This window comes from Ailuropoda melanoleuca, chromosome 14 (genome assembly GCF_002007445.2).
Source record: "Ailuropoda melanoleuca isolate Jingjing chromosome 14, ASM200744v2, whole genome shotgun sequence".
Lineage (NCBI taxonomy): Eukaryota > Metazoa > Chordata > Mammalia > Carnivora > Ursidae > Ailuropoda > Ailuropoda melanoleuca.
Genome location: NC_048231.1, coordinates 13,438,824 through 13,457,197, shown reverse-complemented (window position 1 = coordinate 13,457,197; position 18,374 = coordinate 13,438,824). Strand labels below are relative to the sequence as shown.

The window sequence follows — 18,374 nt, the reverse complement described above, 5'->3', positions numbered from 1 at the left end:
GCTAGTCACCAAGTCCTATCAATCTTTTATTCTATCTTTCCCTCCAAATCTTACAGTCACTATTCTTTCATGGGGGGGCACTGGAGGCAGAGGTCCTGGGATTGACTAACTCTGTGACCTTGGAAAAGTAACTTATGCTCTTGAATTAGTGGGTTCCTCACCTGTACAATGGAGATAAGAACACGTCTTACCTTACAGGATTTTTGTAAAGATTAAACGAGGAACCGCTTTAAAACTGTGGGTCCTGTTGATACCGTGACTCCTTATTTCCTGCTTAGACGTCCTCATCTAAAGATTCCTTAACCAGTTTTCATGTTCCCTGTCTCTTCCTGCTACTTTTTTAAAAAATTTAAATTCAATTAGACAACATATAGTACATCATTAGTTTCAGATTTAGTGTTCAATGATTCATCAGTTGCGTATAACACCCAGTGCCCATCACATCATGTGCCCTCCTTAATATGCATCACCCTGTTACCCCATCTCCCACCCACCTCCCCTTCAGCAATCCTCATCTTGTTTCCCAGAGTCAAGGGTCTCTCATGGTTTGTCTCCCTCTCTGATGACTTCCCATTCAATTTTCGCTCCCTTCCCCATGATCCTCTGCACTATTTCTTATATTCCACATATGAGTGAAACCATATGATAATTGTCTTTCTCTGATTGACTGTTTCACTTAGCATCATACCCTCCAGTTCCATCCATATCAATGTAAATGGTAGGTATTCATCCTTTCTGATGGCTGAGTAATATTCCATTGCATATATAGACCACATCTTTGTTCATTCATCTGTTGAAAGACATCTCGGCTCCTTCCACAGTTTGGCTATTGTGGACATTGCTGCTATGAACATTGGGGAGCTTCTAACACATGGATATGATGTCCCCCCTATTTAAAACCATTACCTTTGGGATAAAGTCTGTAAGTCAAGTTCCTGTATAATCTGTTATTTTTTAAAAGATTTTATTTATTTTGTTTATTATTTGACAGAGAGAGCACGAGGGAGCACAAGCAGAAGGAGCCCCAGAGGGAGAGGGAGAAGCAGGTTCCCCACTGAACAGGGAGCCTGATGCGGGGCTCAATCCCAGGACCCTACGATCATGACCTGAGCAGAAGGGAGTTGCTTAACTGACTGAGCCACCCAGGTGCCCCTATAATCTGTTATTAAGGTTAAGACTCATAGCCTTTTAATTCCTCTGGGTGTTCTGCCAATGTGCTCCTCTCTTCAAATACATACACACATACATGTGTTTAAATTATAACCATATAAACGAGCTCACCTCTGCTGCAACTTGTCATACTTTTCATGCATTTGGACCCATGAAAATTCTATTTTCTCTGCCTGGAATGACCTTCCCCAGTTTTCAACTTATGTTTAAGATCCAGTTCTAAAATTATTTCATGTGGGTAGATCATTATAATAACGGCCTCTAAAGAATCATGTCTCCCCATGTCAATGTGACATTCTATTCGTACATCATAAGGTAGAGTTAGTTTCTCCATCCTCTTCAATCTAGGCTGGTTCTGGGATTTGCTTTGAAGAACAGACTGCATGTACTTAATACTGCATGAGTTCTGTAGTTTAGGCCTTGAGAAGCCTTGCAGGTTTCTCTCTTTCCTCCTTAGAACTCTGAGATCATCAGGCTGTGAGGAAGCCCAGTCTAACATGCTGGGTGATACAAGGTGACATGGAGGAGAACTGAAGCTCCAACTAAGATTAAGCATCATTGCCAAACAAATGAGTAGGGCCATCATAGACCTCTAGTCTCCACTGAACCATCAGATGACTCAGGGGTAAGACCAATAGAAGAACTGCCTGGATTACCAGTTCAGGGAATCATGATCACGAGAAATCAAAAATCATCATGATTTATGGTGGCTGGGTATGCAGCAATAGAAAACTGACACACAACCTCAGAGAAATGTTCCAGATCTACTCAAGAAATACTCAGGATTCTTTCTTCTGGGCTTTGTTCATTTTTTCTATCATAACACATAGCTCATATAATTATTGGTCTACCCGTGTCTGTTTCTGCCATCAGATTAACAGTTTTTTAAAAGCAGGGATCAGGTTTTTATTTATCTTTACATCACCTGTGACTACTCAAGTGACCGGTACATAATGACCATGGACATTTATTACCCAGGTTCTATACATACCATTTCCTGAAATACTTTCACTTGCCTTCTGGAACTCATGGTCAATCGTAAGTAAAATTGTTCATATCCTCATCCTTTTCAGTTAATATTCCCTTCATCTTCTAGTTCTTCCTCAATGGCCCTGGTTTCCTGCAGCTCTCTGAGGTGATGCCTATTTTCCCTACCATGCCTTACACACCATAGGTTTGAAGTGACACCCTAGATTCTCATGTCTTCTTTTAGACTGTCTTCATTCCCTGCTTCTTCTCCCAAAAACAATTAGCTCTGACTTTCATAAAATCAGATTAGGGGCGCCTGGGTGGCACAGCGGTTGGGCGTCTGCCTTCGGCTCAGGGCGTGATCCCGGTGTTATGGGATTGAGCCCCACATCAGGCTCCTCCGCTGTGAGCCTGCTTCTTCCTTTCCCACTCCCCCTGCTTGTGTTCCCTCTCTGGCTGGTTGTCTCTATCTCTGTCGAATAAATAAAAATTAAAAAAAAAATAAAAAAATAAAATCAGATTAAAGCACCTATACATCTTGTTGTGAAAGTCACCTACTGATGCCTAGGCCTCTGTCTCTCATTCCCCGAAGATTTTAACCACAGACTCACAATCAACATAACTATCCCCCAGGAGTGATTTCAACATCCACATAGCTCAGTCTTCCCAAATCATGACCCCTTAGCTCCTCTCTTCTAATGGTCTTGCCCTCCATCCTATCTCAGTCATTTATTCCCATGGTCATACCTCAAATCTTGTAACCACCAATACATTGCAATCCCTCCATAATCCCAGTTTCAAATATTCCACAATCCCATCACCACTCCCTACATTTCTAGCTCTTACTTTGGCCTCCAACTCCAAAACTTCTTTTCCACCAAATGGTAAAGTTTATGGTCATCACTACTCATCACTATTTCTCACCTATCTCATGTTTCACTTCCATCCTTACTCAGTTAAAATTTAATGGTCAATCATTTCAGTTACTCTCTCGCCTCTCTCCTGATTTATTATGCTCTCATACTTGCTATAGCCTTAATTAAGTCCAGCTCTCTACCTGATACATGTCCAAATCCAGAAAGCTAAATGTGGCTGGAGAAAGAATTGCTTCTCTTTAAATTCATAAATATTAATAATCTCAAGAGGGTCCTTAATGCAACCTCACAGTCAAACTCTATTTCCTTAGTCCAGACAACCTCTTTACACCCCTAGATGACTATTTCACAGCTTCTAATCTCTTCTCAAACCTAACATTTCCACCTTCTTTCCATTCCATATTACTAAGAAAACAGAAACAATTCGGAGACTCTTACAAGCTCCCACCACCCCATCACGCTTATTTGCAATCGTGTGCATCTGCTGTGCCTCTACTCCTCTTCCTATGAATCAACTGTTCATGTTTCTAGCTAGAACCACCCAACTCATATGCATTAGATTCGATCTCTTACCTACTCATTGATATCACTTCTTAAATTTTTCCTCCTGCAGCATTTCCCCCTCCCTAGTGAGTCATTGCCATCATCATACAAGCATATTGTCACTTTCATATTACCTAGAAACCTACATGTCCTGACTCCATATACTCCTCTAGATTCTACTGCATTTCTTCCTTTTAAGGAAAATTCCTTCAAAGATTAATTATACTCACTACCTCAAATCACTCTCCTCCCATTCTGACTTGAACCCACTCCAATAAGGATTTTGCCATTCCTTTTCCCACATGCTTCATGAAATGTGCGGTTATCAAGGTCAGCAGTTGAGTTCAATTGTTGCTAAGTTCAATGGTTGATGCTCAGTGCTTATTCTACTTGATTATCAGCAGCTTTTGACACAGTAAATTACTCCATTCTTCCTTGAAACACTTTCTAGAGAATTTGGCTTCCAAGAAACCATGTCCTCCTGATTTTCCTCTTCATCTCCAGCAGCTCCTTCTGTTTCTTTTGCTGATTTTTGTTCGCCAGAACATGCCTGCCTTGGAGACTTAGCACTTGCTTTCTGGAATGCTCTTTCCCTCAATATCCACATGGCTCAATCTTTTATCTCCCCTCCATCTTTATTCAAATGTTACCTTCTCAGAGAATTTTTTGGCCACCCATTCCAAGGTTGCAACACTACTATCCCCCTTTCACACTTTATTTTTCTCTTTGGCTTTTATCACTACCACAAATTCTGCAAATTTTCCTTGTTTATTTTGTTGTCTCCTCCATTAGAATCTAAAATTCCATGAACAGAAATTTTGATTTGTTTCATTCATTTCTGAATCCCCACTGCCCAGCAATGTTTAGAAAATAGTAAACACCCAATAAATATGTGTTGAATGGATGACCAAGTATACTGGAAAAATAACCAGATGGGTCTTCTAGAAATAAAAAAAAATAAGATAATTGAAACTAAATACTTAATATCTAGATTCAAGAGAAAAACATTTTTCAGAGAACAACACAATATCAACAAAAGAAATATACTCCATGGTTTACCTTAGGAGTCTTGCATAAATTTGATACCCAAACCAGCAAGGAGGATAAGTACGAGAAACAACAAACTAATCTTCCCATGAAAATAGATTTAAAAATCCTAAACAACATTTTAGCAAGCAACATCCAGAAATGTAAGAAAAATATGGCATAGCCAATATTATAATTCCATTTATATAAATTTCAAAATGAGAGCATACTAACAATACAATCATCCTTCATTATCCAGCTCTATTTGGTATCTGAGTTCAAACAGTGACAGTCTGAATAATGAGTTAGGATACTCAGTTGAATGTATTTATTTTTTAAGGTGACATACTAATATTGACTCTTTTGTGTGTGTGTGTGTGCTTTTCTATGAATTTTGACCTACATATAGATTAATGTCACCACCACCACCACAATCAGGATACAGAATAGTTCCACTGTAACCCTATAAAATTCCTCCGTGTGATCCCTTTATAGTCATACACCACCTCCACCCCCAGCTCTCAATCTTTGGCAAACACTGATCTGTTCTCCATCACTATAGTATTGGGCTTGCTTAGAATGTCATATAAATGGAATCATAGAGCATGCAATCTTTTGATACTGGCTTCTTTCACTCAGAAAAATAACTTTGAGGTTCCTCTAAGTTGGTGTCCGTATCAGTAGTTCACTCCTTTTTATTGATGAGTATGGGTCTACCACAGTTTGTTTATTCATTCACCCACTGAAGGGCATTTGGGTTGTGTACAGGATTTGAGATTATAAATAAAGTTGTTATAAATACTCACAAGTTTTTGTCTGAATGCACATTTTCATATTTCTTGGGTAAATACCAAGGGGTGGGATTTCTGGGTTATATGGTAAGCAGTTGTCTAACGTTATAAGAAACGTTCCAGAGTAGCTGCATTTTTACCTTCCCACCAGCAGAGTATGAGAGTTCCAGTTGCTCCATAGAATCACCAGCACTTGGTATTGTTAGTATTTTTTATTTTATTTTATTTTTATTTTTATTATTCTATAATTTGGAAAGCAAATGGCTATATTTTGATAACGACAGAACTACCAAAATTTTATCTTAATTTATTTCATTATTTGTTTAGATATAAGGGACACATGCCTATGTGGTAAACTCATGACGAAAAGCAACATACTGATTAGGATAAAAGTAGATAGTGTTTACTTGTGGGGGAAAGAGAGGCAGATGATACCCATTAGGCTCACAACGGGCTCTAAGATACTGATGACATGTTATTTAGGAAGCAGGGCAGTGGGCATGGGTGGTTTGTTTTAGTATTATATCTGAAACTACACCTATGTGTTTGATACACTTCATAATTAATTTTTAAAAAAATGTCTGAACATACAAAACACATAAAATCCTCAAAGTAATGCAGAAAAATATTCTAAAACCACTTCTTTCAAGAGTTCAAGTACAGTGAGTTAAAAACTTGAAAGCATTTTGTAGAACTTGAACATAAGACTTTCTTAAAGCTTGTTTTAAAACTAAAATTCTTTCTTTAATATATCTGTGCTTGTGTACATCTCATAGGCCAAATGCTGATGGGCTATCCAGTTCATTAATGAGCTTGTTTCTTTCCAGAAACCTCAACCTGCCTATAGAAGGGCTGGTCACGGTAAGACAATTCTGAATCACTGGCAAAGGGTAGCTTCCGGAAACCATGACCAGAACTTGACTTTGTTTAAGAAGCACATTGAATGTATCATCTTTACTCTTCCAAATTCTTAGACACACCCCAAGGCACAATCAAGGCTATACAACTCTTCAGCAGCCTTTTCCTCTTGCCACCAATACTTGTAAGGAGAATGTTTACCTGTGACAACACTGGGAATTTTGGAGAGAAAGCTCTTGACTGTTCTGATGGGCACACCACCTGTCTTGTCATCTTGCATCTTTGTAATGATGTCTTCAATCTGAAAGAGGATAAAGACGTGTCATTTCCTTCCGTAAAGTAATAGTTTATTAATAGCCAAAATGAACATGTATGAACAATAGATATAAAAAAAAAGCCTCTAACTAGACAGCCAATAAACATAGCAGCAGGATCTGCAATAAACCAAGCACTGGGGGTGGGTGGGGAGGCCATGAGGTTATAAACAAGAGCATAAAACATAGTCTATAAGAACAGACTCCTAGATCAAGAAGATTAGGAGGGAGAAATATTAGAATTCCTAATGAAATCCAACCTGTAATTCAACATGTATGCAATGAAATTCCTCTTTTTTCCCAAATTTGGTTTATATCTAGACTGAACAATAGGAACCATCTGGCCTTTGGGACCAGTGCAGGATCCAGGCAGAGTCACACAGGAGAAAAACAAATACTGTAAATTAAGACATGGAAAGTTCTGATCCAGAGAAATTGGAAGACAGATTTCCGTGGTTGTTTGTGGTGATGTGCGGGTGGTCACCCTACGCCAGGATTAAAGTGGAACAAGGACGAATCTTCTCCTTTTGGACTAAAGAAGACCACACTGCTAAAAGAAAGACCATGGTGGGCTGTGGCTTGAAGCCAGTGACATTTTATTAATAAAACAAGACATTATGTATATACGGTGAACACAGAACTAAGAGAGAAGATGGACTACTAAAGACGTGGGTGCATAAATTGGGAAACCAATTTGTAGCTCAGAATTTACAAGCCAGATGTAACGTCCTGGGCAGAAAGCTTCAGAATAGGATACAGAACAATTTGTGAAAAGGACATAGATCCTGTTGTTTGGGGAGTTGGGTGTAGGGAGCAACTGGAAAAGGGGAGAAGATGATGCTTGGTTTTATCACACGTCTTGTCCCCCTAAGCGACAGAATATCTGTGAAACACCAGGATGATCCTCTGAGTACTTCCATAAAAGATGCACAAAGCTTTAAGTCTAGAGATTTAAAACTCTAGCCCATCTAGTCTAACATACTAGTATTGCAATTTGAGGTTGAATTTCTCAAAGTCACATGGCAACCTGTTTGATAGATATGAATAACTCGAGAGAGACTAGGTTAGGAGAAAGAATAACTTAGTAATAAGATACAGTAGCTAAAATATATTAAGAATTTACTATGTGCTAGGTATTATTATAGTATATACACATATTACCCTATTTAATCTTCGTGATTACTTCATGAGCTAGATTCCACTAATTTTTCAGATATCAGACCAGGGTAGATCAGGTCAAGTTATTCTAACAAATAACCCTCAAAATCACAATGGCTGAGTACAACCAAGTTTATTTCTCTCTCATGCTCCAAGTCATACCAGGGGGGACTCTGCTCATTGCAGTTACTCTGGGAACAGACACCATCTTGAATGTTGCTCATCATTGTGCTAGAGGAACAATGGAGAATTCTGCAGAATCTTGCATTGATTATTAAATGTTATAGCCAAGAAGTTATATATACACCTTTGCTCACAATTCTTTAGCCAGAACTAGTTACATGGCACCACCCAACCACAAAGGAGCTGGGGGTCCAGTCTTCTGGATGCCAGGAGGAAAGGGGAACTGACCATCTGTGAGCAGCACCAATGACCACCACAGAAGTTAAATAACCTTCTCAAAGTCACACAGTTACCCAGTTGAGTTTAAACACGAGCTCAGGTTTCTTTCTTTCTTTTTTTTTTTTTAAAGATTTTATTTATTTATTTGACAGAGATAGACACAGCCAGCGAGAGAGGGAACACAAGCAGGGGGAGTGGGAGAGGAAGAAACAGGCCCACACAGGAGGAGCCCGATGTGGGGCTCGATCCCACAACACCAGGATCACGCCCTGAGCCAAAGGCAGACGCCTAACCGCTGTGCCACCCAGGCGCCCCACGAGCTCAGGTTTCTAACCGCNAGAGATAGACACAGCCAGCGAGAGAGGGAACACAAGCAGGGGGAGTGGGAGAGGAAGAAGCAGGCCCACACGGGAGGAGCCTGATGTGGGGCTCGATCCCACAACACCAGGATCACGCCCTGAGCCGAAGGCAGACGCCTAACTGCTGTGCCACCCAGGCGCCCCACAAGCTCAGGTTTCTAACCGTTGGGCTATCCTACCACTCAATAAGATTCCCAGAGAAGCAGCCAAGCAGGAAGACTACTTTCCTCTGGTTATTTCTGGGTTTTCCAGAGAAGTAGTGATAATGAGAAAGAATCTTAAGTTCCTGGCCCCTTAGGGAGTGGATGACTATATCATGCTAAGAATAAAGGTTATTCTCCAAAGACCTGCATTCCATTAAAAGACAGGATAAGAAGGCTTTTCATCCACATTCATGTTAGTTGTCTCAGCTAGTGGCCTGCCTTACTGCCCCTAAACTTAACCCAATGATTCAGAGTAGCGCAAGTATTCCTTACTGATAGTCAAGGAGAGTTATTCCTAGAAAAAATGGTCATATATTCAAAGTAATCTATACTTTTGATCTGGTATGCTATCTGAAACCACATATATCAATTACATTGATGCTTTTTATAGAATGGACTAAAAATCACTGGGAATTGGAGGGAAGCCAATTTCAATTCTGTTAGACCCCTGACTTGCCATTAGATGATAATAATTTCCAGTCTCTGCTGATGTGGGCTGGATTTAAGGACTGGCTGTGCAGAGGAATGTTCCACAGTTCTTTCCTTCCATGATCTGTGTAGTCATTTCATCACACCACTGAATCTTATAAGGACATATTTATTAAGGAAGACCTATTTTCTCATGTGGGGTCACAAGTTGCCAAGAGGTATTCTATTAATCAGAGGTTATAGCCAGATGAAAAGGACAACCCCCTTAAGTGACTAGAAAGGGAATTACATTGCAGCAATAGTTTACAACGCCAGAGGTGTTGAAGAATGTTCATTGGTCCCCAGGTCTTGACTCCTCCATAGTATTAATATTTTACCCAATTCCATGCCCTGGCCTCACGGTGGGCAGAGAGTCTGCCCCTTGACTTTTGGGCTTGGCCTTGTGACCTGCCTGGGTAATGGGAGGATACTGACCATGATGCAAGCAGAGGCTTTCAATGTACCTGCATGGTCATGCTCACCCCCTTCTCTTGCCCTCCTGTATCAGATAGTTGTTCCAAGGAGGATGAGAGACATCTGGAGCAGAAGGGGCCCAACCTGCAGCTAGATAGGTCAAACCTCAGTTGACCTGCACACTCAGGAGCTTATTATTGTATGCCCCTGAGTTTGGGTGGTTTGCTATGCAGAAAAATTGTGGTTATAGCTTACTGATACAACAGGGGTCTAAAATAAATGCACCTATTGGAAATTGCTGAAGCCACACAAATTCTTAGTAATAAGAATCAATTAGTCCTAGAGGTGGGGCATCCTAAAATCCAATGCTTTTTAAGAATGCAGAAATTACAATTATATCATCCACCATTTACTTAAAAATTCTTAGGACCTATACTCTTCTGCAGCCCATTCTGTTGTCATGTTAGGAAAATTTGTGATAGCCAAGTTTGATTCTGGAGCATGGTCTGCTGCAACATCAGCTAATACTACTTCTGGATTTTTTTTTTGGTCATGGTTTCTGGTGAAATGCTAAGAGCACAGACCTACCAAAAAATCCAACATGGGCTCCTAGAAGCTTATATAAATTATAATGGCCAACAGTTTCAGAACACTTACATATAATCAATGCTGTCCTTAGTATTGTTTTAAATAAATGATCTAATTTATTTCTCAGCCTTAAAAGTTACTTACTGAAGATGTTGACATTTAGGCTGAGAAAGGTTAGATTTATCCACGGACAAATGGCTCATAAAAAGCAAAGCCCAAATTCTTGTCCAAGTCTTCCTGACTCTAATGCCCAAGTTCCACCAAACACAAGATTCACCTTATTTTCAACCAGTGTCTGCTGACATGCTCTTCAGATATAAGGCACTTAATGCCGTTTGCATTGAAGGGGAAGTTCAGCTCAGTCCTAGGGGGTGGAGAAGGAAACAGAGAAATCGATCCAGATAATCAGATTATCAACCATCTCAGGATTTATTTTGGTCCAATGACTACTGATGCCTAGCTGCTCTGTGTTTTTTTTCTCTCTTTGTCCTGGAGACTTGGCGAGATTTATCTTCTACTGGTAGGTCATAGCTCCTGGGTGGGGGCTGGGGAGATGGGTAGGTATCTACTTATATTTTCTTGGCTATTCAGTCCCATCCAAATTTTGACACTTTTTGTTTCTGGAGAAGAGCAACATCAATTCCCTGACACCCTTTAATATGAAGCTCTGTGTTGTTAGGGAAAATGTTGTACCTAAGTTTCCCTGGGCCAATCAATAAGAGGTGGCCCTTATTTGACAGTGAGTGATGCAGAAAACCTCCTTGGCCAGCTCAGAAGGTTCTGCCTGCTTCCAACAACCAGGACACCTTCCTACAAAGGAGCTCAAAACTCAGCACTGACATGCAGGTAGCACATTCTTCCAAACAGCAGAAAATATGGAAACCATTACACCATAGGGTGGGTTTCCTCTGAACTGAGGAATGTCATGGGACAGTAGACAGAAGTCAGCTGTGGGGTGTAAGAGAGGAGCGAGGAGAAGTAACCCTCTCTCCACAAAGTGAGGCCACAGCAGGACCGCAGGAAGAACACCGGTCTGAGGCCCAGGAGAAATGCTAGTCTCAGCTTCCCTGATTTGCTGTGTCGACCCTGGACAAGTGAATTCGCCTCCCCAGACTTTACTGCCCTCATCTCTAGAGTGAGAGGCCTGTCGCTAAACTAAGATTTCTAGTTCTAGAACATGAGAGGCTTCTCTGATTTGACAAATGCAAAGCTGTGTCTGCAAGGAAAGGACAGGACAGGCAATCAGTTCTCTGGGTCCCATTCTCCACACTGCCCATCTGCCAGGTGGCTCCATGCAGAACCCTTCCCTGGGCCGAGGTGCAAGGTGGTGTGCTGAGCAGGACCGAGGAGTTCGGATGTTTTCAGAAATCATTTTGGATGAATGGCCTTAGAAGCCAGAGAGAGACATGATCCAAAGAGGCCCTGACACTGTTCCTTATTGATCAGTCCATGCCTACTCATCGCTGTGGATACAGATGGCACTCCTAACAGAAATGACAAAGGGCCAATATTAGTTTTGTTTGCGTAAATTAATTATCCAGTGAACTAATTTATTTAGCTTGTCCAATTTTTCTTCAGTGGAAGATTAAAAAACTTCAAGAATAGGCAAACTATATTGCCATTATTAAAAATATATATATATATCCACCCCAACATTAGGGAGAAAAGTATGCCTCAGGCATGAAGGTCTTTTTTATTGAAGCGTTTCATCTTGACTTTGCAATCAATTGCCTATTTCTCACTACTAATGCCTCTCACCCCAGCTCCTGCATTTCATTAAAGACCCCTTCTGTTTTGGTGTCTGTGAATGAGTGAAAATGACTCTTTGGACACATCTTATCAGCCCAGAGGCAGCAATCAGAGTTGGCAAATGATAATCATATTTCTTAATCCAAAATGTGTACGCTTCACTGAGCATGCTCTGTCCCATATGTGTTCCGTAAGATCAGGCTATTTCTCATTTCTATTTTTAAAAACATAGCACCCTGCTATTCTCAACTTATAAATGTACTCGTCTTCACTTACTGGGTTAGTGGACATTTATTGAGCGCCTATGAAGTGCCAGGCATAGTTTTAGTTTCTACTCTTACAGAAGTGGGTAAAAGACAGTCTGTTCCCTTTCATCATGGACTAATACATTTTAGAAAGACTCAGGCACTGAGGCTCAAAGTTAAGGACGTGGCAGCAGAGCCAAGTAAGGGCTCTAAAGAGGCATGACAGTGAAACACTAAGGAACACTGCTTTCAGGGGTCATCACAAAGGGAACCCCCCCCCCTCTTTTTCACCATCCCATTCAAAAGACGATGATTTCAAAGGCAGGAGGGGAATTCTGAGAGTCCTTGTGCCAGCTATGACAATGATTGAAATGCTTGTTCATTTGTTTTCAGTTAAACTTACTTTTGAATCATTGTATCAGTCTGAAATGCTTTTGATAGAAAGTAAGAAAAAAAAAGAAAAGAAAAAAAAATCAACCTCTAAACATGGGGGATTATTTTTCCTACATAACAAGCAATGTGTACCTGGGTGACTGATAGCATTACTGCAGTTAGACAGTTCTATGTGAATCACCATCGTGGCCTTTTCCTCATGCTTGCCAGACAGCTGCCCCAGCTCTAGGCATCATATCTACATGAAACAATAAGAAGAAGGCGGGAAGAAGGGCGAGTGTTGGTACAGTCATTCTTGTTTCTTTTATCCAGAAAGCATATGCCTTCCCAGAAGATGCCAGCAGATCGCTGCTCTTGTCGCATTGGCCAGAGCAGGCTCACATGGGAAAGGGGGCTGGGCAAAGGGTAGTCAGCTTATCAACCTCCATACCACATGGAAGCTTGGGAAGAGGGGACTGGAAATGGGGTTGTGTTAACCAAATAACATTACTACATCCTGTAGTAAAGAACAGTAGAAAAGATGGTTAGGCAGGCCTGATTCCTTTCTGATCGACAACCTGTATGATACCGTTGAAGGAAAAAATTCATCATTTAATTCCCCTGCTTAAAATCTGTCTGTGGTTCTCAGTGTTTATTCTGTTATAAGCTCTAATAGGACCCTCTATCTTTTCTCTATATCAATTATTACTTTAACTTATACTTGCATTTCCCATTAGATTATTTTTCTCATCATTTTATTAATCTTAATATTAGGTGACCAGTAAATATTTATTGATGAATAATTGAATGAATGACATGAGTGCTATATTCTTTTTTAATTGAAGAATAATCAACATACAATATTACACTAGTTTCAGGTGTACAACATAGTGATTCAATATTTATATACGTTACAAAATGGTCACCAGTGTAAGCCTAGTTACCATCTGTCACCTGACCAAGTTGTTAAAATATTATTGACTATATTCCCTATGCTGTACACTATATCCCCTTGTTTTATTTATTTTATAACTGGAAGATTATACCTCTTAATTCCCTTCATCTATTTTGCTCATCCCCCTACCTGCCTCCCCTCTGGCAACCTCCAGTTTGTTCTTTGTATCAATGAGTTTGTTTCCATTTGTCTTGTTTGTTCATTGGCTTTGTTTTCCACATATAAGTGAAGTCATATGTCTTTCTCTGTCTTATTTCACTTCACAATAGCCTCACGGTCTATCCATGTTGTTGCAGATGGCAAGATTTCATTCTGTTTTTATGGCTGAGTAATATTCCATTGTGATATATACAGATATATATAGATATAGCTATATAGATATATATCTCATCTTTATCCATTCACCTCTTGATGGACATTGAAATTGCTTACATATCATGAGTACTATTTTTTTTTTAGAGAGAGAGGGAATGGGGGAGGGGCAGAGGGAGAGGGAGAAAGACAATCTTAAGCAGCTTTCACGCCCAGTGCAGAGCCTGATGTGGGACTTGATCTCAGGACCCTGAGATCATGACTTGAGCTGAAATCAAGAGTCGGACGCTTAATGACTGAGCTACCCAGGCACCCTCATGAGTATTATATTCTTAAAGAACTTTATCTTGGAGTCCAGAATAGATGGGATGCTTAATATAGTAGGGTCTTAGGGGTGATGATACCTGCACTTTAAAGTGGACTTGATATTTACATTTTTAAAGATCATTCTGCTTTGGAAATGGATTAAATAAACAGAAATCTTGAGATTCCATGAACCTTAGCAACAATGTTCAAAGAATTGCTCCATAGGCACCCAAGAATCAGGTAAGCTTAGAGCAGCTCCCCAGTGTACGGTGCCTGACGTCACCCAGGGGCAATGCCAGGGTAGAAGGGTAAAGTAGTGTTACTTGTTTTGTCTCCTGGAGGCTTATTTTTATGGTTTTAATATTACTATATGTAGTGCTTCATAAATTACTTTTATGGAAAACATTTCCCCCCACTTAATTGAAGAGAAAAACAGACAAGAATGACATTCTAGGTCCGTGAACAAATGGCTTGTTGATGATATTTTAGGGCAAATGACTTTCCCCTCAGCTTGGCTGGAACAGCCAAGCTTTAGAAGGCATAGTGTCTCTTGTATAAGAATCTATTGTTTGCTTGGAAATATGAGTGGAGCAGGTCCTTTGGGTGAGCGATGGAATAAGGAATTTCTGACTGCAGAAGGCCTGCTACAATGCAAATGAGGAAAATGGACACTGATCAATAAAACATTCTAGCAATGTGAGAGGACCTAAAATCTCTATTATAATCTCAAATTGCCCAAATTTATGTGCCATCTGCTTCTTATTCTCCTCCCTTTGTAGAGAAACACACTGATACTTAGGGCAAGGAACTTGTCCAAGGCCAAATGAGGCTGTTGAATAATGAGATTACTGGTATCAAACCTAGGCAGTCTTGCCCCAGATCTGGCTCTCTGGATCCCTATACCAGCTGCCAGGGCAGCTCTCAAGCAGAACCCAGTTCACCTAAGGCTTTAGCAGAGTGGAAGAAAAGGCAGAAGATGGGGCCACATTCCATGCTTGAAAGTTTAGTACACAGTGTGGAAGGCAGAAGAAATGATCCCCTCAAAAGTTGTCCACATCCTACTTGCTGGAAACCTATGAATATGTTACTTTATGGCAAAAGAGACTTTGCAGGTGTGATTCAAGTTCAGGACCTTGAAATGGGTGCATGATTTTCCTGGGTTATGAAGGTGGGCCCAGTCTAATGACATGTGTCCTTGAAAGATGAGGACTCTTCCCAGCTATAGTCACTTAGAGAGAGACGTGACCAGAGAAAACATGTCAGAGAGATGAGACTCTGCTGACCTTAAAGATGAAGGGAGGGACTACAAGGTAAGGAATACAGTGACCTCTAGAAGCTGGAAAAAGCAAGGAAACAGATTGTACCCTAGAGCCTTCCAAAGGTGTGCAGTCCAGCCAAAATCTTGATTTTCGCCCAGAGACACCCATTTCAGACTTCCGACAATCAGAACTGTGCAACACCAAATTTATCTTGTGTTAAACCATTAAACTTGGGGTAATTTGTTACAGCAGCAATAGAAGACTAATACATACAGCGACCCCTACTCCTGAATAAATGTTTGGAAAATCAGTATTCTGCATTGTTTCCAAACCGGGTTAGAATTTTGTCCTCCTGGAGGGGGAGTGGTTGAATTTCCCCACATTCCACCGCTCTCTGTTCCCCTTGAACAGCTTCACAGTCAAACCAAGGAATTGTGGTAGTCTGCTTGGGGGAAGATGTCAGGACTGAGGACAGTGAAAACATCTGTCTATAACCTGAAGTAATTGCTTCCATGACATTTTAAACGCTTCAGTTTCTGGTCTACCTGGGACCAATTAGATGGGTGGCTCAGAGGTTACTTCCAAGGGCTTCTTAAGTGGGTCACAGTAGCCCATTAATTAATGCCAACACCACATTCTATACATGGAAAAACAAATATCCTTTTTTATTTCCATCTCAAATTTTATCTTGCCACATTCTTCAACCTGGCCCACCAAGGGAGAATTGGCTCACATGACAACACAGCCCAAATAATTAGGTAAGCAGGATTAAATGCTCTAAGTTTGAATATGCAACTTTTCATACTAAGTTGGAAAATTCTAGTTTTAACATGTATATCACCTTCCCTTCACTGTTTGAGAGAGCCTAACAATATCTTTGTTTCCAAAGAAAAACCGGTCCATCCAGTGTCCTGGAACATTGCTACAATTTTTTTCTTCCTGGAGAGAAGCAAGGAACCTAAGACCCATCCCTCTGACCCCAAGGACATCCTGGACTCTGAAACCACTCGTTCTTTCTGGCTCGCTTCCTTTCTGACTCTGCCTCAGCACTCTGCCCTTCTCCAAGCTGAACTGAAATGGCAACTCGAGCAAATTTTAGGGCTTGAAATAATTTATGTAAATTATCCCCCTCCTCAAAAACCTGTTCTGCCTCCCTCTGCTACAGAATAAATGCTGGTTTCCTACTGGGGAGTTCGGGGTCCTCTAGTATGTAGTGTCCAGTGACCTTTCCAGCATCAGCTCCCAGAATGCTTATTGTTTCTAGACACACCCATCTGCAAACAACTCCCAGCACTCTCTCCTGGCTCACACCATGCTTCATCCACCCCCTGCAAACCCCCTGGATGCCAGTCGTGCTTCCAGGCCCTGCTCCAAAGCCCCTCCTCCAGGAAATGGCCCTGACATTGCCAGTCCAGGCACACGTACGTATTATAAATTGTGCATATTTTTTGCTCCCTTTTTCCATTCCAAGGATGTGAAGCAAGAACCAGAGCCTGTCTCCTTAGCTCAGGACCATCTGTTGCTCATGCTCAGAAGAACCCGAGGGGACACCACTTCTTGGCGTTAACATCTCATGGAGGTTGGCCATGGTACCACCCTTGGCCTTTGGGGGCTGGTCCTGCCCACCTCTCCTCAGCTCAGTGACTGTGATTTTGTGTAGTGTGGTTTCATCTGTGTCCCCCCACCCCACCCCAACCTGTCCCGAGGGGCTGGCTCTTTGTTTCCCCAGATCACAGCCCCATTGCACCCAATCGTGTCATTTTCCCTTCCCAGGGCATTTTCTTTGATTACACCATTCTTCATGTCTGATGCCCTGAACTGCTCCAGTGAGCGCAAGAGTCACCCCTGAGGGAGGAGACTGAGATAAATCACAGTGTGGGGGACCCTTCCTTCCATAGGGGTGAAATCAGGCAAAGCAGTCCTAAAGGAGAAACAGGAGGTCAATCATCCCTTGTTCCAAATATATTTGAACACTCACTGGGAAACCAGACAGGCAGGTCCTTCCTTTGGCTCACCTTTTAGGGCGGAAGCCCCTCTGGGATGTTTCATGAGCCTCAGGAAGAAGGGGTATAGTCCCGCAGGGGGCCGTGCAGAAGACAGTGCAGTGACACCACTGACTTCAGGCGATTCTTGCCTCTTTGGCCGAGGAAGCCCCTGAACCAATGCGCATGTCACCCTGGAGTCTTGTTGGGCTGCTGTGGGGCCGGGCCCTGGACAAGCCTGACTGGTGTCGCCGGTGGGACAGTGGCAAGGCTTCCATTTGGGGTTTCATGTCTCCAGCCTCTCCTGCTGCTATTGAATGCTATTTCTGAACATGCAGCCCTGGGGGACTGATGTTTTCTGGAACACATACATAAGTGATGCCGGACTCCCCTTCCTAGGCTGTAACTGACAGCCCAGAGGTTGTGGTCCCCCTTGCAGAGTTTGGGTCTTTTCCCTCATCACATTCCTGTGCCACAGAACACCCCGCCTCTTCCCACTCCTTACACAGAGGCAGAACATGGCGCCCCCTTGTCTTTCTGAACTGGCTGGTCTCTCCCTCTCATTCCAGCTACCAAGGGATGAAACAGAATCGATCAGGAATGATGGGTCATTTTATCCCCTTCTTAGGCTTGATTATTTCCCAAATTTCTTTAAAAGCCAGGAATTAACTTTATTTCAAAGAACGGCAATTTATTTCTAAAATGTAAATGAGTATGCAGGCAAAAGCTCCCAGCACACAGCGCCGGGCACATAGAGAGCTGCTCCCGAGAAATGTTCATCAATCCCCCTTCATAACAGATTTTAACTTCTTCTTGCATCTGAGGCAAGGGAGTAACCACGAAGATTCTGCCGCCCCCTTCAGAGTGCAAGGGACAGGCCCCTCTTTTGTGCTGTTGCCTCCGAGGCCGGCAGTTGCTCCCAGAGAGCTGCGCTTTCCAAACAGGTGTCACCGAAGTCACTTCTCACTGAATGGGACCCACTGTGCACAGGTTTCCAACTCCAAAGAAAATCACGATTTCATCACCCAACTCTGCGTTAGCCCGAGCTCCCCAGAG

At 41.7% G+C, this 18,374-nt stretch overlaps 1 protein-coding gene across 21 annotated transcripts in view; it reads right to left on the bottom strand.

The window, feature by feature from the left end:
* Positions 1–18,374, bottom strand: part of RGS6 (regulator of G protein signaling 6) — a 650,515-nt gene that overhangs the window by 246,773 nt on the left and 385,368 nt on the right. For 20 of the 21 annotated variants that reach the window (XM_019800705.2, XM_019800711.2, XM_019800720.2 and 17 more), the window contains exon 3: positions 6,434–6,533. In XM_019800705.2, the coding sequence (XP_019656264.1) occupies positions 6,434–6,533 (100 nt within the window). Of the gene's footprint in view, positions 1–6,433; positions 6,534–10,415; positions 10,435–18,374 lie in introns of those variants that run through there. The other variant, XM_034641975.1, reaches the window with a different exon arrangement.